The 21,674-nt window shown below is 46.3% G+C and overlaps 5 protein-coding genes and 1 pseudogene across 5 annotated transcripts; 4 read left to right on the top strand and 2 right to left on the bottom strand.

The window, feature by feature from the left end:
• Positions 1 to 38: 38 nt before the first annotated feature.
• On the top strand, positions 39 to 2,210 carry LOC108155339 (HEAT repeat-containing protein 3). The gene is made up of 2 exons (XM_017286094.2): positions 39 to 119; positions 203 to 2,210. Exon 2 carries the CDS (start codon positions 306 to 308, stop codon positions 2,187 to 2,189), a length of 1,884 nt encoding a protein of 627 aa, XP_017141583.1. The 5' UTR covers positions 39 to 119; positions 203 to 305; the 3' UTR covers positions 2,190 to 2,210.
• A 55-nt stretch (positions 2,211 to 2,265) lies between these two features.
• On the top strand, positions 2,266 to 4,257 carry LOC108153891 (allergen Tab y 5.0101). Its single transcript, XM_033388342.1, has 4 exons — positions 2,266 to 2,451; positions 2,544 to 2,938; positions 2,998 to 3,735; positions 4,140 to 4,257. Exons 1-4 carry the CDS (start codon positions 2,281 to 2,283, stop codon positions 4,255 to 4,257), a joined length of 1,422 nt encoding a protein of 473 aa, XP_033244233.1. The 5' UTR covers positions 2,266 to 2,280.
• Positions 4,258 to 5,946: 1,689 nt separating this feature from the next.
• LOC108155341 lies at positions 5,947 to 7,797 on the bottom strand. Its single transcript, XM_017286096.2, has 2 exons — positions 7,562 to 7,797; positions 5,947 to 7,506 (listed from the first exon to the last, which is right to left on the bottom strand). The coding sequence occupies exons 1-2, from the start codon at positions 7,694 to 7,696 to the stop codon at positions 6,052 to 6,054; spliced, it is 1,590 nt and encodes a 529-aa protein (XP_017141585.1). The 5' UTR covers positions 7,697 to 7,797; the 3' UTR covers positions 5,947 to 6,051.
• Positions 7,798 to 7,831: 34 nt separating this feature from the next.
• Positions 7,832 to 9,942, top strand: LOC108155340 (general transcription factor IIF subunit 1). Its single transcript, XM_017286095.2, has 4 exons — positions 7,832 to 7,957; positions 8,018 to 8,943; positions 9,011 to 9,595; positions 9,656 to 9,942. The coding sequence occupies exons 1-4, from the start codon at positions 7,934 to 7,936 to the stop codon at positions 9,855 to 9,857; spliced, it is 1,737 nt and encodes a 578-aa protein (XP_017141584.1). The 5' UTR covers positions 7,832 to 7,933; the 3' UTR covers positions 9,858 to 9,942.
• A 5,546-nt stretch (positions 9,943 to 15,488) lies between these two features.
• LOC108156976 (E3 ubiquitin-protein ligase RNF13) lies at positions 15,489 to 20,818 on the top strand. Its single transcript, XM_017288768.2, has 8 exons — positions 15,489 to 15,832; positions 17,516 to 17,840; positions 17,916 to 18,183; positions 18,271 to 18,464; positions 18,542 to 18,737; positions 18,806 to 19,177; positions 19,245 to 19,395; positions 19,464 to 20,818. Exons 2-8 carry the CDS (start codon positions 17,727 to 17,729, stop codon positions 19,816 to 19,818), a joined length of 1,650 nt encoding a protein of 549 aa, XP_017144257.1. The 5' UTR covers positions 15,489 to 15,832; positions 17,516 to 17,726; the 3' UTR covers positions 19,819 to 20,818.
• Positions 20,819 to 21,093: 275 nt separating this feature from the next.
• LOC108153893 lies at positions 21,094 to 21,459 on the bottom strand (annotated as a pseudogene).
• Positions 21,460 to 21,674: the final 215 nt, after the last annotated feature.

Raw genomic sequence — 21,674 nt, 5'->3', positions numbered from 1 at the left:
TGTTGTCAAAACACAGTGCTGGCTATCTGCCTAGAGATGAGCACGATATTTTGGTCCAGCTATTTGAATTTTGGAAATATTAGCAAATAGACTTTAAATCTTTATCCTAGACAAATAAGGTGTGTACAGTAATTAATCTTTACAATGTTCAATCTCTGCTTTAGCTGTGATTGCCGATTTAAAACACTCTTCTGAACAATAGCAGGTCCGTGTAACTATCGCCCAGCGTCGTGTAGTAGCACGACCCCACCCCCCACACATTCAAAACCGAATTGTTTTTCTAACACGTGCAGCCGCGGTTTGCAATGGGGAAAATACGGAAAATAAAGACACACACCCCCGCCGGAGTAGGACTGGATGCATCCCTCCTGAATGGCCAGGACATTGACAGCGAGGAGGAGGGCTGCGGACCCATTGAAGCGATCAGTGTGCATCTACAACGACCGGATGTGGAGGAAAAGCTGAATGGACTGCACTCGTTCGCGGTGCTCGCCCTGCGAAAGGAAAAGGTTCAGGAAATCTGCCAAAGTAACTTGGTCCGCATTGCTGCACCCATGCTGTGCGACAAGGATATGGCAATTCGCGATGCCGCCGCCGGTGCCCTGAGAAATCTATCCGTGTTTGGATCAGAGGTCTGCGATTTCCTCGTGGACAATGATATATTGACTGCCCTGCTGTCGCTGGTGGCGGGCTACGACCTGACGAAACCTGTGTGCTTCGAGTCCGAGCTCCATGCCGACATCTTTCTGCAGGCCACACACTTGCTGCGGAATCTATGCGAGAGTTCTCCCACAGCCACAGAAGCGTTCAACCAGTCGAATTTCTTGAGGAATCTGTTGCTCTGCCTGGACTACCAGAAGTTTGGCCTGGAGATATCCATTTCCGTGGCTCAGCTGGTGCTAGTGGTCTCCGAAAACAACTCTAGCTCGTGGAACCTCCTGGCAAATGCCACAATTCTGACAGAACTACTGAAAGTAACGGAAGGAAGCCACAGCTTATTGTACCTTAGCGCTCTGGCAGCCGGGATTCTGTGCAATGTGCCCGCCTGTTCATTGGCCTACACGCGGGAGATACTCTGCAGCCTGGACAAACTGCTGACGATCGACACGCATGCGCAGTTGATGGGCTGCAAAAACGAAATCAAAGACCTGAAGAGTAAAAACGAAGCACCCGTGCTGGAGATCTCCATGGAAACGGAAGAAATGTCCGAAGCACAGACCCAAAATCAGCCAAAACCCCAAAGTGAAGCGGATTCTGCTGTCAAGAATCTGGAGTATCTGTTAGATGCCCAACGTCTGGTGGCTGAAATCATCACCAATCTCGGATCGAGTGACGATCAATCTGGTTGGGGCTCGGACTCGGATCAGTCGGAGACCGAAAGTGTCGTCGATTTCGATATGAACGAACAGTCGGCTGACAATGATGCGGGTGCTCTGCCTGTGAATTTCGTGGAAACCATCCTACAAAACAATGTGGTGCAGAAACTGTGGCAAAAATCGCAATCCCTCGACACCGCACTGGAGAAGCTTCTCTCGCAGCAGGAGAGCATTCGCGAGAAGGTCTCGAAAATGCGTGTCTCCTACCTGATTTGCCTGCAGAATCTGTGCAACGTGCTGTCGGTGCACGATCTGGGTGGCCACAATGACATCTACAACATGTGGTTCCACCTGGGACAGCAGGCCTTCAAGGGTACGGAAGATGCAACGATAATGGAGGCCATAACATCGCTAATGCGTTCCGCCTTGACGCTCCTGAAGACGCGCAAGGATCTCTTCAGTCAAATAACCGAAAATGATCTAAACATGATCATCGAGAGTGCCCAAAAGTCAACAATTATGGATATACGCGTCAATTGGAACCGCATGCTCGGCACACTGGGCTGCCTCTTGTCGGAGGCCCTAGTGAAAGGCATTGTCCAGTTCCTCTTGAATTCCTGCGCACAGGAGGAAGATCTGTGGGCCATGTCCGAGGGACTGGATGCCTTGATGGACATCTTTGCTGACGACGATTGGCCGCAAATCATAGCCGATTTGAATATGTGCGAGCGTGTCCAAACCCTCGAGGAACAGTTCAAATCAAAGTTCAGACAGCAGCGACGTGACCTTAAGGAGCGACGTCCCACCATATACACTGTAAAATCAAATTTTTCACGCTTTGTATTTTATTTAAACAAAAATTGTAAGCAATAAAATGAATTTTGACCAAACGAATCAGGCATGCAAATCGGCAAATCGTTAAATGAAATATATGGTAAGCCAGTAGTATTCCATTCAATACGCAATGATATCTGGGTGGAAAATGTTGCAGCTGGGGCTGGTGTGCCTCCTCCTGTTGGTGGAACTGGCACTGGCCGTCGGTCCTACGGGGGTAGATTTCAGAGCCTACAATTACTGCGATGAGAAACTTTGTCCCGAGGGAACGACACATGTGGCCTGTAAGGCACGGGAGAAGGTGAGTATCCCAACCAGCCATTTCTTGAAAAGACCTAGGTGCCACGTAGGTGTCACGCATTATACAACTGTGTATCTTGATCCACTGAACAGACACTGGGCAAAAAATGTTCGATGGATGCCGACATAATACCAATCGAAGGCAAGCTACAGAGCAGTCTAGTAAACCGTATTAATGAGCTGAGGGATAAGGTGGCCCAAGGGGGCTTTAGTGGCTTGACGGCGGCTGCTAAAATGGCGACCATGACTTGGGACCCGGAGCTGGCCTACCTCGCCGGCTTCAATGTGCAGACGTGTGATCCCCACCTCGATAAGTGCCGGAATACCCTGGTGTACAGCACCGTTGGCCAGTCGGTGGCCTATCGCGGCCTCAGCTCTAAGCATCGAGAGCTGGTTGAGATCATCCACAATGCCATTGGCTTGTGGTATCGTGAGCACGAGGTCACCGCCATGGATGACATCTTGAACTACATTGGACCGCACTTTGGGTAAGGTAAGATTGGTTGCCAATTCTCATGGGCTAACTCCCCGCTAACTCGCCCCGCAGAAAACCGAGAGAGAACTTTGTTCAAATGGTTGTCGACAATTGCAATCGTGTGGGCTGTGCCATCGTCCAACAGACCAAGAACGGCTGGCTCCAGACCTTTCTCACTTGCAACTACGCTTTCGCCCCTGTGCTGGGTCAACCCGTTTACAACAGCAGCAAACGGGCCGGTGATGCTTGCCAGTCCGGCCACAACCCCGTCTATACGAATCTCTGTTCTGTCGATGAAGTGTACATGAGGAATGGGGTATCGACCATAGTCGATGTGCGAGAGCTAAATCGTTTGATCCCTAACCGAAGACCACGAACCGAAGAAGAAAATGTGACAGAAAGGTTGCAATGGTATACTACTACATTAAATCCTCCAAATTCCTCCAGTGCAGCATCAGCTGGCGAAGAAGCGCCACCATCAGCTGCTGGTGAAGAAGTAGCGCCAGTAGTACGTCGCAGATCTGGCAAGATTCTTAAGCGTAAGAGTCCACTCCGGCAGAAAACCAAGGTTCAAAAGCGTACAAGTCCAACACTCAAGAAAACGAAGATTCAAAAGCGTACAAGTCCACTCCGCCAGAAACCCAAGGTTCAACTAAGATTGATGCCCACAATCGGACATAAGGTAGGATTAGCACGAAGAAGCAAAATCCAACGCAGAGAAGGGGAAGCTGCAGCAGCAGTAGGAGCTGCAGAAGGAGCTGCAGAAGGAGCTGCAGAAGGAACAGCAGCAGAAGGTGCAGCAGCAGAAGGTGCAGCAGCAGAAGGAGCAGCAGAAGGAGCCGCAGAAGGAGCAGCAGAAGGAGCAGCAGAAGGAGCCGCAGAAGGAGCAGCAGAAGGAGCAGCAGAAGGAGCCGCAGAAGGAGCCGCAGAAGGAGCAGCAGAAGAAGCCGCAGAAGGAGCCACAGAAGAAGCAGCAACAGAAGGAGCAGCAGAAGGCGCCGCAGAAGGCGCAGCAGAAGGAGCAGCAGATGGAGCAGCAGAAGGGGCAGCAGAAGGTGGAACAGCAACTGAGGGTAAGAGAAACCACACATATTCTTTATATATTTTGTACATATACAAAAGAGTGCCCAAATCCACAGTATTCATAAAATCACAGATATACCCATCCCCTGCCCCTTTAATCGGTTACGAATCATTACGAATCTTGCCTTCAGTCAGAATCGAATTACGCTGTTGATGATCCCCAAGGTGACTGCCACGGGCCGATGGATGGCCGGGACTCCCGGGAGACGTCTCTTCTCTCATCCGGACCGTGCCGGCGCCAGGGTGTAGTCAACATTGACTTCCAGGTGGTCCTGCATACCATCACTAGCATGGGCTCGTTGGAGCTCAGCTATTGGACGCTGAGAGACAGGTCGATCTGTGGCACGGATAGATCCCAGCAGCTATCGCCCCGCGAGTTCGAGTGGGCCACCAGCTCCTTGAAATCGTCGATCTGGCAGAGTCTCGGCGGGATGCTCCTCATCCTCCTCCTCCTTTGCCTCATCGTCTTGATCTTGCGTCTCTGTGGCGGGAGTCCGAGAAGTGAGAAAGAGTGCTGAATTTTTATTCAGGGAAAATATCGAAATACTACTTACTTATAGAGAGTCTAGCCTCATGGAGAGAAATCTCTTAATTCGTACGAATTTATCCGAAATGTTAATCGCAAAAATTTGCGAAAACCAGAGCATGGCTATATGTCTTAAGACTGTCCTTTTTGGATGGAGGCTAATATAATTTTTGCCATTTGTATTTCCAATTTCATCTTAATTGATATTTTTCCGTTATGCCTTAAATGTAATTTTTGGCATTGAAACATACATACACAGTTATTAACATCGAAACTGCAAATTATTTGCACTCAGTTTTCTGTTGTTTAAACTTCGATATACGTATATATATATATAAACATTTGCACCATCCATCTTCAGCAGGTGGCGGTGAAGCAGCAACTGGAGAAGGCGGAGAGACCACTGCAGCAGCAGCAGCAGATGGAGAGACCACTGCGGCACCAGCAGATGGGGAGACCACTGCAGCACAAGCAGCAGATGGGGTGACCACTGCGGCAGCAGCAGCAGATGGGGAGACCACTGCAGCAGCACCAGGAGCAGATGGGGAGACCACTTCAGCACAAGCAGCAGATGGAGAGGCCAATGCAGCATCACCAGCAGCAGATGGGGAGACCACTGCAGCACCAGCAGCAGATAAGACTACTGCAGCAGCAGCAGCAGCAGATGGGGAGACCAATGCAGCACCAGAAGCAGATGGAGAGGCCAATGCAGCATCATCGGCTGATGAAGAGGGCAATGCAGCAGCACCAGCAGCAGATGGGGAGACCACTGCAGCAGTAGTAGATGGTATTGCTGGTATTGCTGCAGAAGGTGAAGGAGAATCATCATCATCAGGTGAAGATTGGGCACCGCCAGAATCATATTCTGATGAATCAGAAGAAGATGATGTAGACACCTCCCTTCGACTAAAAGAATTTCCAGATGAAAAAGAAGATCAGAAACATGAAGAACAGCAGGCGGCAGAGGATAAAGCCCGGATTCTAAGGAAGTTCGCTCGCTTTCTGGCCATGATAAAAAGGGCTAATATTCTCAACAAGGAAGGCAAGGTCACGATCGTTACCACGAACCATGAGGTGGAGTACAATAGCAACAAAGTCGTGGAGCATAGAACTAACTTTAGAAGTCCAAAAGGCAAGCGTTTAACCAACAGAGCTCGACGGCTACGTCGGAGGAAGTGGAACTGGTACAGAAAAGGAAGAGCGAACAAAGTCATGAAACGTGGTAGAAAACAAAATGGGCCCGCGGCAAAAAGCCATCAACGTCGTCGTCGTCGTGGTCGTGGTCGTCAGCGTTCCAGATCCAAGGCCGATGCCCGTTGGATTGTTGTGGGCTGAATGGTTGAATGCTGAATGAATGCAGATGTTCCAGAGCCTAAAGAATATCCTTTTTCATAAATAAATCAATGTTGAAATAAATGGAAATGATATGCGCTCCACTGCATAAATCTTGTATGTTTGTTTTTCTTTTTATACTCCGTACTACACATACATTTTTTTAACTAATCTACGATTCAGGACTATCTATAACTTCGCAATTGCATCGTTTTCCAAATATCATTCATGCGCATTCGTCCCTCACGCAAATGACTCATCAGGGCATCAACGCCCGCTTGTATGGGGGTAGCAGGGCGCACACTGCCAAACCCACTGCTTTCTCTTGTACACGTGGCCAGATGTCGATGGTAGCGCCATTGGGTCTTGTACGACTTGTGGCAGTGGTTGCAGGTGTAGCCCTCCTCACCGTCAGAGCCTTCTTCCTCGTTTTCTCTGTTGACCGAATGCCGATTGTGGTTGGGACTGATCCATTTGGGCTCTGTCTTGATGAGCAGCTGTGTCTTGTTCTTGCGCCGCAGCTCCGACTGGTGATTGTACCGCACGTGATTGAACATTTTGGACATACTGGTCTTGGTGCGATTGCAAAGGGTGCACTTGAGATATGATCGATACGGCAGATGCTTGAAGCAATGTTTCTGCAGCTCGGATCTCTTGGTGGTGGGCTGGATCTCGTGGCACTGCAGACACATGCTCTTGCGTCCAGCCTCCAGGATCTTGAAGCTATTCTCAATGTAATGCTCAAAGTCGTGCTTCTCGAACACATGCTCCCGCCACACATCCATGGAGTTGACCTCCTTGCCGCATTTCGGACATAAAAAGGTTAAGAGTTTCATGAGTCCGCTGGTGGAGATTTCCGTATCGGATTCTCGATTTGGGCTGGCGGACATGCGTCGCCGTTTGACGCTGTTTGCACCAACAGCGGCCGCCGAATTTTCTGGGTCTATTTTCATTTCCTTCTGTAGCTGCGCCACTTCATCCTTGCCAAGAGCATCGATCTCAATGATGACCATCTCTTTGTTCTCCGCATCCCCTTCTGCTTCGGCGGCTTCGGGATCATCGAAAAACTCCTGGCAAAGGGCATCCAAATCGGCCTCGTCCTTGGGAGTCTGTTCCTCCTCCTTGCGCACAATATCCTCGTACGCCGTCAGGCATCTGTCAAGGTTTACTTCGCTCACATTCGGTTTGGTTGGGGTGGATTTATCCTCCTCTGCCTGCAAATCAATGTCCATTAGGGCCTTTTGTAGCAGATCCCTGCGTCTGGCGTCCGATGTCCCTGGCGGACGACCGCGACGTTTCGGTAGCAGTCGTCCTGGTGCCGCAACCGTTGTCGTGGCAGATGCGTTGGGGTTCGGATTCCTTTTCATTTGTCGCAGCTTCGCTTCGTACTTTTCAATCTCCCGAATGTGTGTGTCCAACAGATGGCCATTGAGTGCCCGTCTCCTGGTGTATGCCATGCGGCAGTGCACACAGCGATATGTTTCGCTGTGGTCCAAGTGCATGAAATAATGGTACTGCAGCAGAGCGATTGTCTTATGTGCATTTTCCACCCACTTAAAGCAGATCTGGCACTCATGGAAACGCTCATCGATTTGGATAAAGTTAAAGTCCGAATAGGTCTTCTTCAGATAGTTGTGTTTCTGCAAAGGAAGAATGGATTTTAGCCACCAGGAGGGACGGGACCGCATTACTCACTGTATTTAGATGCTGACGCCACTCGGCCTGTGTCCGGAAAGCCTTTCCGCACTCGGGGCATATGTACACCATGTGCGCCTCTAGGCGAGCATTCAATCTGCTTTGTTCGTCCGTCAGCATCATATTTCGCGACATTTTTGAATCAAATTTCTTGAAATTCAATCAAAACAAATTTTAGACGCACAAAATTGACATCGCATCCATCAAATGAAAGCGATAGGTCGATTTCGATACATTTGGTGGCTACGGAATGCATCACTGCCATCCTCACATCGCTAGTTCTGCAATATATAAATTTTTAGTAAAAACACAACATTTTTAAATTGTAAGCTTAAAGTATTAGTAGTAGGATCAAATTGAATCAAAATTATCATGTCGAGTGCATCAAAGTCCACAGTAAGCAGAACTTGTCTTCTTTAACTTTTCTACTACACCCACTACTACTTTCATGAGCAGCAAAGCGCCGCCGCCAGTGGCAGCAGCAGCAGCAGCAGCAACAGCTCCACGTCTGCAGCAACGGCGTCAGCATCCTCGTCGAATGTCCAGGAGTTTAAGATCCGGGTGCCCAAGATGCGAAAAAAGCATCATGTTATGCGTTTCAATGCCACACTGAATGTGGATTTCGCCCAATGGCGAAATGTGAAACTGGAGAGGGAAAACAATATGAAGGAGTTTCGAGGGATGGATGAGGATCAGCCCAAGTTTGGGGCCGGTTCCGAGTACAATCGAGATCAGCGCGAGGAGGCACGCCGCAAGAAGTTTGGGATCATAGCGCGCAAGTACAGGCCGGAGGCTCAGCCCTGGATATTGAAAGTCGGTGGCAAGATGGGGAAAAAGTTCAAGGGCATTCGGGAGGGCGGTGTGGGTGAGAATGCAGCATTCTATGTGTTCACCCATGCCCCGGATGGTGCCATCGAGGCGTATCCCCTGAACGAGTGGTACAATTTCCAACCCATTCAGAGATACAAATCTCTGTCGGCGGAGGAGGCGGAGCAGGAGTTCGGTCGTCGGAAGAAGGTCATGAACTACTTCTCGCTTATGTTGCGCAAGCGTTTGCGTGGCGACGAGGAGGAGGAGCAGGATCCGGAGGAGGCAAAACTACTTAAGGCAGCGACCAAAAAGTCAAAAGAGCTAAAAATCACCGACATGGACGAGTGGATCGATTCCGAGGACGAGTCCGACTCGGAAGACGAGGAGGAGAAGAAGAAAAAGGAGCAGGAAGACAGCGACGATGGCAGCAAGAAGGCCAAGGGGGGCAAGGGCAAAAAGGGCGCCGACAAAAAGAAGAAAAAGCGCGATGTGGACGACGAGGCGTTCGAGGAGTCGGACGATGGCGATGAAGAGGGTCGTGAAATGGACTACGACACCGAGTCCAGTGAAGAGTATGTCTATCTCGTCATTATCTTTTATCTGATTCCCACTTGTTGACACACTTGTTGCTGCCCACAGTGAACCCGATCCCGAATCCAAGCTGGACAAGGACATGAAAGGCGTTGCAGAGGAGGATGCTCTACGGAAGCTGCTTACATCGGACGAGGAAGATGAAGATGAGAAGAAGTCGGATGAGTCGGACAAGGATGAGGCGGATGGTGAGAAAAAGAAGAAGGAAAAGAATAAAGAAGAAGCCTCTAAGGACAAGAAGAAGAAGAAACCCTCGAAGGATGACAAAAAGGCGAAGGCAAACGGCAGCGGTGGCGACTCCTCCACGGACTTCAGTACGGACAGCACAGACTCCGAGGATGATCTCAGCAATGGGCCACCCAAAAAGAAGGTCGTCCCCAAGGACAAAGAAAAGGAGAAGGAAAAGGAGAGTGCCACCAACAACAAGCCATCGACCAGCAGCAATGCCAACAAATCGCGCTCTTCCACGCCCACGCCAGCGAACAACGATGTCAGCAAACGCAAGATGAACAGCCTGCCCAGCGATCTCACTGGCTCGGACACCAGCAACAGTCCAACCAGCACGCCGGCCAAGCGGACCAAAAACGAAATCAGCACTTCGCTGCCCACATCCTTCTCTGGCAGCAAAGTGGAGTAAGTGCAACCTTTAAATCCCCTTTAAATAAAGTTTTCCTAACCATGTTTCTTTTTCAGGGACTATGGCATAACCGAGGAGGCAGTGCGGCGGTATCTCAAGCGTAAGCCGTTGACTGCCACCGAGCTGCTGACCAAGTTCAAGAACAAAAAGACTGGCGTCTCGAGCGATCGCCTTGTGGAGACCATGACGAAAATATTGAAGAAAATCAATCCCGTGAAGCACACCATCCAAGGAAAGATGTATTTGTGGATAAAATAGGCTGTAGACATGTGATTGTAAGATTTTTACATTTCACGTTCATTAAATTTAAGCTCAAATTGCCCTAAGATGTGGCCCTCATGAATTTGAAATTGTTTTTATTTTTTTTTTTTTTTTTTTTTAGGATTTAAGTTACCAAGCTACCCGTGAGTAGCGTGGGATTATTTGGCCGCCCGCCTTTTGTAGGTGGAAATTGCCAAGTCAAAGAATAGAAGATGTTGGAGTACTGTTTATAGCTTTACATCAATTTCGTCGATGAAGTCAATTAGTGTTTGGTACGCGCTGATGTTTTCTTTTTTAAAGAATTTGTAAATATCATTATATTTTCTTAGAGATGGGAAGTTTTGTTGTGTTGTACTTTGTACAATTAAAAATTAAATGCGAGGCGTTATCGATACTATCGCATGTATCACATATGTTACTAGGAACTACATGCATTTTGGCGAGAGTGTGCCTATCGAATGCGTTACCACTAAGCAGTCTGTTGATTCTTTTAGCGTCAATGGCTTTAAGCTTTGTTTTATTTAGGAACCACGGTTTGGATGATGTTGAGGGGAAAAGCGAGCAGTAACCTCGGTGCTTGATAGTAGCAAGCTCGGCGTATTCTCTCTCCCATTCTGCTTTTAAGATTCTGTGTATTTCGCACATAGCGTCTTTAAGGTTCCATTTAACCACTGTGTATTTTCCTCGTCTGTGGGCTTCTTTGGCTGCTGCGTCAACTGAAGTGTTCTGAGGGATGTTAGCGTGTCCGGGAATGTAGTGAACCTCTACAGTTCTTAGATGTGGATTTTGTTGGATCTTTTCTCTGATTTTGTAGGCGATAGAGTTATCCTGAATGTTCTTCGCCAGAATGAGGGCCCCGTTTCTGCTGTCTGTCAGGAGCGCGACACGAGGAAAATTGTACAAAATAGCATGGTCTAATGCCTTCTCGATAGCAAGGAGCTCGGCGGACAACGAGGAAAGGGTTTTGTGCGTGTAATAGCTATCTAAAAAACCTGTCCTATCGTGGAGGAAAGCGGCGCTGGAATGCCCATCTGCGACTGACCCATCCGTGTAATAGATTTCAAAACCACCCTTTGTCAGCTGATCCTTCTTTTCCCCGTGGAGCAGCATGATACCTGCCTGGTCTATAGCGTGCTTGTTGGGTGCAGAACCCTTGAAAAATTCTAAGTCGGAGCTAATTTTAGTGCAAATTGAAGCTGTGTTCTCGAAAACCTCAACTCTATCTATTATGCTGCCAAACTCCCGATATGCCTTAGCGTAGCCCGTGTTTAAATCCCTATTTGCTGACACTGTTTCACTTGCTGGGAGATTAAATGCAAACACCTTAACCAACTCTTTCGCCGCCAGGAATCTCATCCTGTAGTCCGGGGGAAGTTCTCCTGTCATGTGATATATGATAGGAACGGGAGTGCAGATTATCAGACCCAGCGACTTTCTGAGGTGATGGTTGCAGTGGGATTTGATTTTGGCCAAGGCAGATTTGGACAGGTTGCAGAATGATGAGCACGCGTACTCTAGCCTACTTCTGACAAATGCCTTGTAAAATATAAGCCCTCTTTTGGTGCTGATACCATAGTGACACCCACTGAGTAATCTGAGAAACGCACAGTTTCTGTTCGATTCCGAGATGGCCAGATCAATGTGACCAGAGGCTGAGTTGTTTGCTGAGATAGTCCTGCCTAGGTATTTGATCTGCTCTACTTGTCTGATCTCAACTCCTTGATGCGAGATATTTAGCGCAGCTCTACGATGGTTGAAGTAAATCACTTTAGACTTCACCGAATTGAATGACAGGTTTAGCCTATTGCATTTTTCTTCGAACTTATCTATACTGTCTTCCAGCACACCTTTCGCAATGGATACGTCTTTATGAAAACAAACTATGAAAAAGTCATCAGCATACTGAAACAGTAAGCAGTTATGACTGTTAATATCATGTAGTTCGGCTGTGTAAAGGTTAAAAAGGGTTGGGCTGAGACAGCTACCCTGGCTAACACCTCTGTTCACCTCTACCTCGCTTTTGCCCTTTATGAGAATTCGTCTGTTAAGGAAGCTGGAGATCCAAGCCGTGAGGCTTGTATTGAACCGCATATCCCTCATCCTGTGCTCGAGTGTGTCCACTCTTACGCATTCGAACGCTCTTTGTAAATCTAGGCAAGCTGCGACAATCTGACAACCCCTCGCCTTCAGCGCCAGAACTTTGTTGATAAGGTCGTTGATGCAAAGAGCCGTGGACCTGTTTCTCCTGAAGGCATAGGACCTGACCGGCAGCAGGTCACAGTTTGCTATGTGCTCGTCCAACTTCAACTTTATCAACCCCTCTATGGATTTAATCTGCGTTGTAATCAAACAAATCGGCCTATGGTTTTGGAAGGAAGTAGGGTCTGCATTCTTCTTGGGGAAGGGTACCACTTTTATCCTGCGCCAGACTTCAGGGATGACGCCACTCAGCCATACTTTATTTATAATTTCAAAAATGTCTTGTTTTTTCCCACTTGGTAGCTTTTGAAGCATCCTGAACGAGATGCCATCAGGGCCTCTAGCCGAATTGGGGTTCCTGGTTTTTAGGAAGGCCAGGAATTCTTCCAGTTCCAGGGGTTCCGGGTCGTCTGGTCCTAACAAAGGGGCAGGAATTTTCTTAGGGGGCCTACTGTTTGACGTCGATGGGGTTACTTTAACCATATTGAGAAAGTTTTTGTCATCTTCGTTCGTCCATTTGTTCCCTACATTTTTGATTTGACCGTATTTTTTGATGTTCTTCACCCTGCTCCACATAGAGGGCGATGAGGAGACCTCTTCTATAAACTTGGAAAAGTTGCGCTTTCTAAGATTTTTTACGTGATTTTGTAGATTTTTGTCAGCTTCTAAGGTTGCTCTGGCATCAGCCAATTTTTTGGTGAGGTAGAATTTTTGCCTGCAAGCGTTTCTCACGCGAAAAAGTTTTTCCGTTTCCTCGTTCCACCATTTCTTAGCAACGTACTTGTTCTTGCTTGGGAATGTGACCGTGTTTTTTAAGGTCAGGGATTTCACTTTTTCATTGAGCTCCTCCAGATTTGAGAAATCACTTGCACCCAGAATCCAGGCTATTCTGTTGTGAAGGATCTTCTTGCCTTGGAGGGGGGCATTTAGGCCTTGCACTGATAATACAATTGGGAAGTGGTTGCTGTTCGTAATTTTTGTTTTGAGGACTTGCCAGTTAATAGTTTCATTTCTGTAGTTCGAAAAAGAAAGGTCAAGAACGGAGAATTGAGATGGGCTCCTGGAGAAGGTTGGCGAACCGTCGTTTAGGCAGATAAATCCGGCCTCCCGGGTGGAATTCTCAATGCTGCGACCCTTGCGATCACAGATCGGACTTCCCCAGATAGAAGACCTAGCGTTGAAGTCCCCGCCCACTATTGAGGGTATGTCAAGCGAAGCCGCGAATTCGAAAAACTTTTTTGTGCCCGATTTAAACTGTGAAACTGTTGTTGATGGCGGTGCATATATGCTAAAAATATTGAAATTGCTCTTGAGGTTTAATGTTTTTATTCCTAAAATTTCCAAGTCGTTCTCTATTTTTAAAATGCTGAATTGAATGTTTTTCCTGACGTAGATGCCAACCCCGCCGTAGCCGTCCTCTCTGGGCCTGCAGAAAAAGTTATAGTCTAAAATGCTGCAGTCCGCGTTGTTCAACACCCAAATCTCTGAGAGGATGGCAATATCTATTGCGTTCTTGTCTAGGAACATTGAGAGGAGCTGTTTGTTGTTGTTGTGTGTCAGACTTTGAATATTTAGCTGAAGAATCTTCATTGTTGGATGTTTTGAGAACCAACTGCCATCCCTTGGGCAATCTGACGCCTATCTAGTTCTGCGTTGGAAGCATTGACAAATTCTCTAATTTCCTTAATAAATTTATTCGCTAAAGAATCCCCTTTAATGATGTTGCTTGGATCAATCAGGAACGCTGTGAGTTTGGCTCCTAGTGCGTTTAGCTTATCCTGGGCCAGAGAAGATGCCACGGATGACGATCTAACAAATTTCTCGCTCATTTGGACGTAGTCTGAGTTTATTGAGTTCTTCCACTCTGCCATGTTGGCTGCTGCCTTGGCCGCCTTTGCGTTCCGGGCGGCAACCCTATTGGATTTGGTCACTTCCGCGAAAGAGGTGACAGAATGAATTTCCCTGTCTAGGAAATTCCCCTTGATCCCTTAAGTTGGGGGAAGTTCTATCAAAAAGGATCGGATATCTAGCCTTGACCTCAGCTCTAGTTAGGTTTTCCAGTGTCATACACTTTTGAATGGCGTACGCTTTTTCCCTGGCCTCACACTGCGGGTGGGTGGCAGCATGTTTCCCCTTGCAGTTAGCACAGACCAGCCCTGAGCAGATAATATCTTTGCTGTGATCTTGTCCGCATTTGAAACATTTCGCTCCACTCTTGCAATGTTGCGCCAGATGGCCAAACCTAAAACACCTGAAACATTGAATAAGCTGAACGAAAGGTTTCACTTCTACTTTAGAATATAGAAAATTGATTTTGGTTGGTAACTGCTCTCCTCTGAACCAGAGTTTCACCCTGCCAGTAGGTACACGTTCCCCCGATGCTCTATCCCTTCGCGTAATCCGAACTATCTCCTCAATTGGGATATCCGAGGTTACAAGCTCCGCTAGCTGTTCCTCCGAGTAGTGCCCGGGGATCCAAAAAATTAGCCCTGCTTTTTGGACGAAGTGCCTAAAGATTCGGGTTGAGTACCCTTGAGCAGCGAAAACACTGTTTTCCACTAGCCCGTTTGCACACTCCGCCGACCCGCACACAATCTTGCACCTGCCATAGCCCATTCTAGCAACCTCCTCGATATCGCTAATGCCCTGTTTCAGCAGCAGATCGGATAGATCAAACTGGTTTATAGCAATTCTGGCATTAGTCGCACTCATTTTGTCGATGTATGGGCCTTTATGCCCCTCATAATACTTGTTAACGATGATTTTGCGGTTACTTCCGTTTTTCGTACTCACGGAAGCCACACAAACCGCGTCAGTCTTCTCTCTCTCTTTCGTCGTAGAAATGTTTGATGTCATGCTTGTTGTCGTGTTCGTGGACATGTTTGTCGACACGTTCGTCGACAAGTTTGGTTTCTTGCACAGCAGTTTAGAAGCCAAAAGCTGCGGAGCCGTTTTTGCCGCCATCTTTACTCCTACCCGCATGGCGGATTTTGCTTCTCCATCCCTTTTTTTCAGCGTTTCCATGCGAATTTTAACTCCCGTCGCCTTCTCCGTGGCCATCCTTGTCTTTCCTATGCTTTCCATGCTTCTCAGGGTCCAGACGGAGTTCCAAGAGCCGTTTTAAGAGTTATTCCGGAACGCCATGCAGTAAATTCCAGGTTTTTCGACTTAATTGATGAAGCTTTGGGAATTTCTTCGCGCCGTCTTCGTAGGCGTGTGAGGCACCCCTAGAAGCTTCGGAAAATGTCTTTTTGATTAAAACTATCAGCGAACGTCTTGAAATATGTTAATTTTTTCCTTCCGCAAACAATTTTAGGTACGCGCCATACCGTGAATTTGAAATCGTTTTTATTTATTATTTTATTTACCCCTGGTTGGTAGAAGCGATAACATCGACGCACCAAAACATCGATAGTCCAACCGATGGTTTCAACAGTCATCTCTAACGGTTATCGCGAAGCACAAGTCCGTGTGGGGGAATGTAAAAAAAAATAAATATCCAATAATTACCAAGTCAAATCCTGATTTCTCGACTGCCATGCTAAATAACGATCTGCACCAGTGTCCCTGTTGAATATTACCGACGCATAGATATCGTGCAGTGTCCTAGAATAGCAGCAAAATAGAACGCAATTGTTTTGCGATGGCGACGAGTGCTGGCGAAAAGGCGAGCGAGTGCTGAGAGAGAAAAAATCGGTTGCAGAAATAAACCCCCAAGCAGCAAAACAGTGGCAGCCAAAATCAACAGAATTCCTGAAATAAACAATAACCGAGTGAGTTCTCGATGGGGTGTACGTGAATTAAAGGCCAAATAAGACAGGAAATCAGCTCAGCTGCTTTGTTGTGGTGTTAATTAAGCAGCAACACACACATACACACATGAAAGCACCACCCACCCACACATATGCGGACGGAAAGAGATACGCCTAACAAAAAAAAAGCATAACAAAAGCCAGTGCATTAATTTGTTGGTAAAAATTTAGCGTTTGAGTCGGTGATTTCTTTTGATGGTCGCTTCAACCCTTTTCACCTGTTGTCCCTTTTCCACTGCAGGTACATATTCAGATATTACAAGTGTATTGGTATGTAAAGCAAAACCTTGAATTCGCGTTGTTTCGTGCGATGTGCGCCTTGTAAAGTTCAAGGTATTGCCACCCATGCGTGTGTGTGTGTGTGGGTGGGGTGGGTAACGCGTGTGTGACAGCCTTCAGGGGAAGCGGATTAACGCAAAAAATAAGCTGTAACGAAAAAGCCTTGCCCGCTATCATTAATAAGGAAAAAAGGCGGTCCTGGCAGCCTTGATAAGAATCTCCCTCCCCCTGGGAAATGGATCCAATGCCGATGGGGGTATTCTAGGAACTGAGTTTGTTTTGCATAAAATAGAAACTGGAATACTAGAAAGAACTCCAGTCTAGAATCGCTTCTTTGCTTACATTATATGGAAATGTATCCATTGTGCACTTAAATCACTTCTTAACAACAAATTTCCGCTTTAAATCAAGAATCAGTTGTTTGTTTTAGTTGCCAGGCAACACAGCTGTTCCGCAAAACAATCTCAACTCCGATTTGTTTACAAGAAATCAACAATTACCTCGCTGCCACACACACACACACAACCAACTCCCGGATGTTGCAATTAGAAATAGATCTCCCTTCGAAATCTTATCGCATCCACGCGTTTCTCCGTTTGAATTACAAAACCCTCTCTCCTAGAGCCCCTGGCTGTCTCTGTCCAATCGAGTATTTATTTATTTATTATTTGCTCATCCAATTAAAGTCACGTTCTCATTAATGTTTCTGCTGCTGCTGCTTCTCTGTCCTCTTTTGTAGCCACATTTCTATACACGACGATGTGCTAATGCCTGTGACGTTTTCCCTTATTTAATTATACATTTAAGACTTATCATTAGTGACATATTTGCGGTACATGCTAACAACTCTACTTTGGACATTTTTTGGTGAAAAAATTCCACACTTGTGTGATTGCATTCTGGAAGTCTCTGAAACTTTGGGCTGTGATTCATCATTCCCTAGGGCTTAAGCCGGCTGAAGAGCCCCCATTCTTGACACAGATTCGGCGGGCTATTTATCGGAGAAGTTTCTAAAATCTATGCCGCTTCAATTGATGACAAATTGAGCTCAATCACGGGCCAAAGCATAGCCACAGACAGTTCCGTTGCGACGTCAGCGAAATGCGCTGATTGCTTACATAAGTTGTGAAAATGCATTTTCATGGGTCTCTGTTTCTGTTTCTGTCTCCGTCTCCGGTTTCGGGCAACAGCTGTAATGGGGAGAAAAAAGTATACTTTTTGTGGAATAATCAATACGCATACTCATACTCGTACACGAAAAAATATAAAAATAACGATCACAAGCCGTTTATCTTATCAGCTGAGCTGTTTGTTTGCCTTTGACTTGAGCTGGCATTATAAACTCTGTTTCTTTTACAATTGCAGTCCTAAAAAAAAGAACAGCAGGCTGTGGCAAACAGATGAGAGATGCGAATAGTGCGAATGGTGACGACAGCACAAAGCAGCAGCAGCAGCAGCAGGAGCAACAGCAGTGGAAACAACGAGGGGCAACAGCAATAACATCAGTGTAGAAGGAATAATATTTCACCGAAAAACCACAAGTTGCAGGCCGCCAGGCAGCAGCAGTAGCAGCAGCATGACCACAACAAAGAGCTGCCACGTACTGGCCCTGTTGGGTCTGTGTCTGGTCTGCCATGAGGCGGCTGTGGTCAGTGGACATGTGCTCGTCTACAGACGCATCTCAAATCAGGCAAGTATTCTATATACATGTGTATTTCCATTGACAGAACAGCCAATACTCATTTGTTGATATTTCTTTTGGCAGTTGATCGAGGAATTCAATGATTTGCCAGCACAATTTGGTCCTCTACTGCCGCCGAATGGTCTCAAGGTGTATGTGGTGCCGGCCATGCCCCATTCCTATGGTTGTGATACGCTGAGTAGGCCACCGCATTTGCTTTATCCATCAGCGGCCAAATTTGTGGCACTGATATCACGCGGCGGTGGGTGCACCTTTGAGGTAAAGGTGCGTATGGCACAGAATGCAAGCTACTCAGCTGTGATTGTCTACAATAATGAAGGGGATGATTTGGGTAAGCAGCTCCGGCACCAGCGCATACCCGCCGTATTCAAGTGACTTCCCTGCCGATTGTCTTACTAATTATGTCTCCAATTTGCAGAGCAAATGTCCGCCGATAATCAGTCGGGCATACACATACCCTCCGTCTTCGTGGGCCACACAACGGGTAAGGCGCTGGCCACGTATTTCACGCCCGAAGTGGTGCTAATCATCAACGATGAGCTGCCCTTCAATATCAACACACAATTGATATTGCCCTTCTCCATATTGATTGGTCTCTGCTTTCTCATCATGGTAGGAGCGATTCAATCTTTGACTGATTTACATATCCCCATTTTCATTTCATTCATGGTTTGTGTTTCGTTCTTTAGGTCATCTATATGATATATAAATGCATACGCGAACAGCGTCGCCTGCGTCGCCATCGACTGCCCAAGAGCATGCTGAAGAAGCTGCCTGTGCGGCGATACACAAAGAACAATACGAACAATAAATATGATACCTGTGTGATCTGTCTGGATGAATTCGTTGAGGATGACAAGCTGCGTGTGCTACCATGCTCACATCGTAAGCGAAGATCGCTGTAATCCAGTAGATAATACATATATATTTATACGTATATCTTTATCTTGCAGCCTATCATACACATTGCATTGATCCCTGGCTGACCGAAAATCGTCGCGTTTGTCCCATTTGCAAGCGCAAGGTTTTTACGAAAGGCGAGACACGTGCAAGTCGGAATCGACAGCCTTCGTTGGATAGTGTCACGGACACGGATGATGATACAACGCCGCTGCTGCAACAGCAGCCAAACGGTGGCAGGCAGGGTGGTCAAGAGTCCACCTCATCCGCTGCCAGTGCAGCTGCGGCTGGCAGTAGCTCAAGTGTGGCAACAGCTGCTGCTGCTGCTGCTGCAGGCAGCACACGGCACGGCACCTTTCGACGTGCTGATGCTGGTCGGAATCCATTTGAGGCGCAGGAGACTCAAAGCTCGGATGATGAGAATGGTGCGCTTGATGCTCTGCTGATTGATTGAATCATTTAGTAAATTCTCTTCTTTGTTTTTGGGAACAGCCCTGCTGGACTCTGCCTCACTTCCGGCCACCTCATCGTCGTCCACTCATGAGCGCATGAATCCATTCGATCGTGCACCAAATCTACCCGCACATCTCGCTCGACAGTTGAACGAAGCACGTCCCTCGATTTGGTCGCGCATCAACTTTGGGTAATGCCTATTTTTCATTGTATTTCTTTTTGTGTGTCTGGACGCTAATTCTGAATGCATTTTGGCAGCTTCCTGTTTCGTCGTCCGGCGACTGCGATTAGTGTGGCAGCACCTCCATATCTGGAGCACGTAGAGTCTGGAACTAGTGCCGTGATGGGGCTGCCCGCGACAACTGCAATGACAACAACAACGGGGACAATTGCCGTTGCCACGCCCGCTTCGAATAACATCCTTAATCCGAATTTAAGCGGCTCGTTCAAGGATGACGACGATATGCCACCGCATCGCTCCATCTACGAACCCATAGCAATCAATACGCCAGCGGCCGCCAATGATTCGGCGTTCCTGCAGACGCCCACGCAGGGCGGCATAGGCGTGGCCGCATTGCCACACAGCGCTGCCGATCGTCAGTTTCTCATATGAGATTCCCCCTTAGTCATCATCGATTCCCAAAGAATAACACTTTTTGTTTTCTAATCAAGAATTATTTTTCGTTTGGGTTCGCTTTCAGGAGAGAATCAAAGAGAGAGAAGGAGAGAGAGAGCTGTGTGGCTGCCAGCTGCTTTGTTTTAAACAATTAACGAATGTTTATTATTAAATATTAATAAATATGTATGCCCCCCCAGATCTTGTGTTGGCCTGTAAGTCCGTCACGCCCACAAAATACACAGGCACACAACACACACACACACACGTACATATATATGCGTATAAAAATTGTGATTTATTTTATATACATTTTACAAACCTAATCGCACGATTGGCACAGAACCACAGAAGAATCACCCGCCTACCAAATTTACCAAGACAAAACGCAAAAAATACCACATTTAAGATTTGAAAATTGTTTTTTATTTTACTGATTTTGATTTCGAATTAATTATTGTTTATGTTTTTTCTTTAGTCAAACATACCCCAAACACTTGCAACAGAGCGATTCATGGAATTAGTTTGTATTTTTAATTTGAAACAAACACACACACACAAAAACAAACAAAACAAAAACAAATGAAATTAAAGCAAACAAAATTTGATTAATGAATGATTGATGTGGCATTATATGGGCCTGTACATTGTATATTATTCTCGATTTAACTAATTTTAAGTTTACTATAAAAAAAAGAAACAATATTTAAACTAAAACACCTCCAAAATGTTGCAATTGATTTCCGCAGAAGAGTAGTGAAAAACACAACACAATAAAACATATACAATATATGAATGAATGTACGTTTCTTCTCCTTTTTAAAAATATGATAAAATTATATTTCAAGTTGCCACAAAGTCCACTGAAAGTAGAACAAAAAAAAAACCAAGTGTTTGTGATTATTTTAATCCAAAAAGAAACCCTATTATATGAAACTGAAGATAAAACGAAATTCAATTAAGGCATAGATGCATTCGAAAAAACAAACAAAAAAAACCAACCAAAATATATAAAGTATATTTAGAAATGCTGTGGCAGTGTAATTTAAATTTAATTTACATTCAAACAAAAAATAAACGTAATAGATATAAAAAATACACATGATCTGGAATTGTTTTGCTCACCAGATCAGGGTTATTAACAGATAAATGGAGGGCTTAAAGAGTTTCAAGGGGGCTCTAATAGAAATTAGAAGAGTCCTGGTCTTTGGACTGTAGTTGGGGTGTGAAATGAGGTCCAATTGGTTCTAAGCAGCTGTTTAAATGCTGCTTTTTGAGACTTCATGGCTAGAAATTTAGGAGCAGCACTCTGTTCACTTCAAGGATGGGCACATCGTTGATGATTTAAACTTTACCCTTTGAAATCTTGGTCGGGATGGACAGAGCCTGGAAGAAACTGGTCTTCTCGGGTCCCAAGCCAGGGTTCTGTGCTGGGATGATGACGTTCAGGGGAGCGATGGCATCCGGACGGTGCAACTTGTCGCGGACCTCGGCCAAATCACCCTTGGTGAAGACAAAGCCAACATTTCCCTTGATGTGGGGTAGCAGCTTCTCCAGCTGGGGATTGTTCTCCAGATGACCGCGAATGGCCTTGCGCATCATGGTGTTCTTGCTTTTGGAGCCTTCTTGGCTAGAGATTTAGGAGCAGAACTCATTTTACTTCAGGAAATAATAAGTGATTCTATAAGAAATCGTTTTTGCATATATATTCTTCAATTCTGTTTGATGCTATCTTGTAAAGAAGACTCTTTAGAAGTAGAATACACAGAATACTTTAGCCCTTCAAGCATCAATTCTAAGAATGATACAACATATTTATCTAAAAGGTTCCAGTACCTGTATTCCTCTATTAT

This window comes from Drosophila miranda, chromosome 2 (assembly GCF_003369915.1).
Source record: "Drosophila miranda strain MSH22 chromosome 2, D.miranda_PacBio2.1, whole genome shotgun sequence".
Lineage (NCBI taxonomy): Eukaryota > Metazoa > Arthropoda > Insecta > Diptera > Drosophilidae > Drosophila > Drosophila miranda.
The sequence above is the reverse complement of the archived record's forward strand: the minus strand, read 5'-3'. Positions and strand labels throughout refer to the sequence as shown.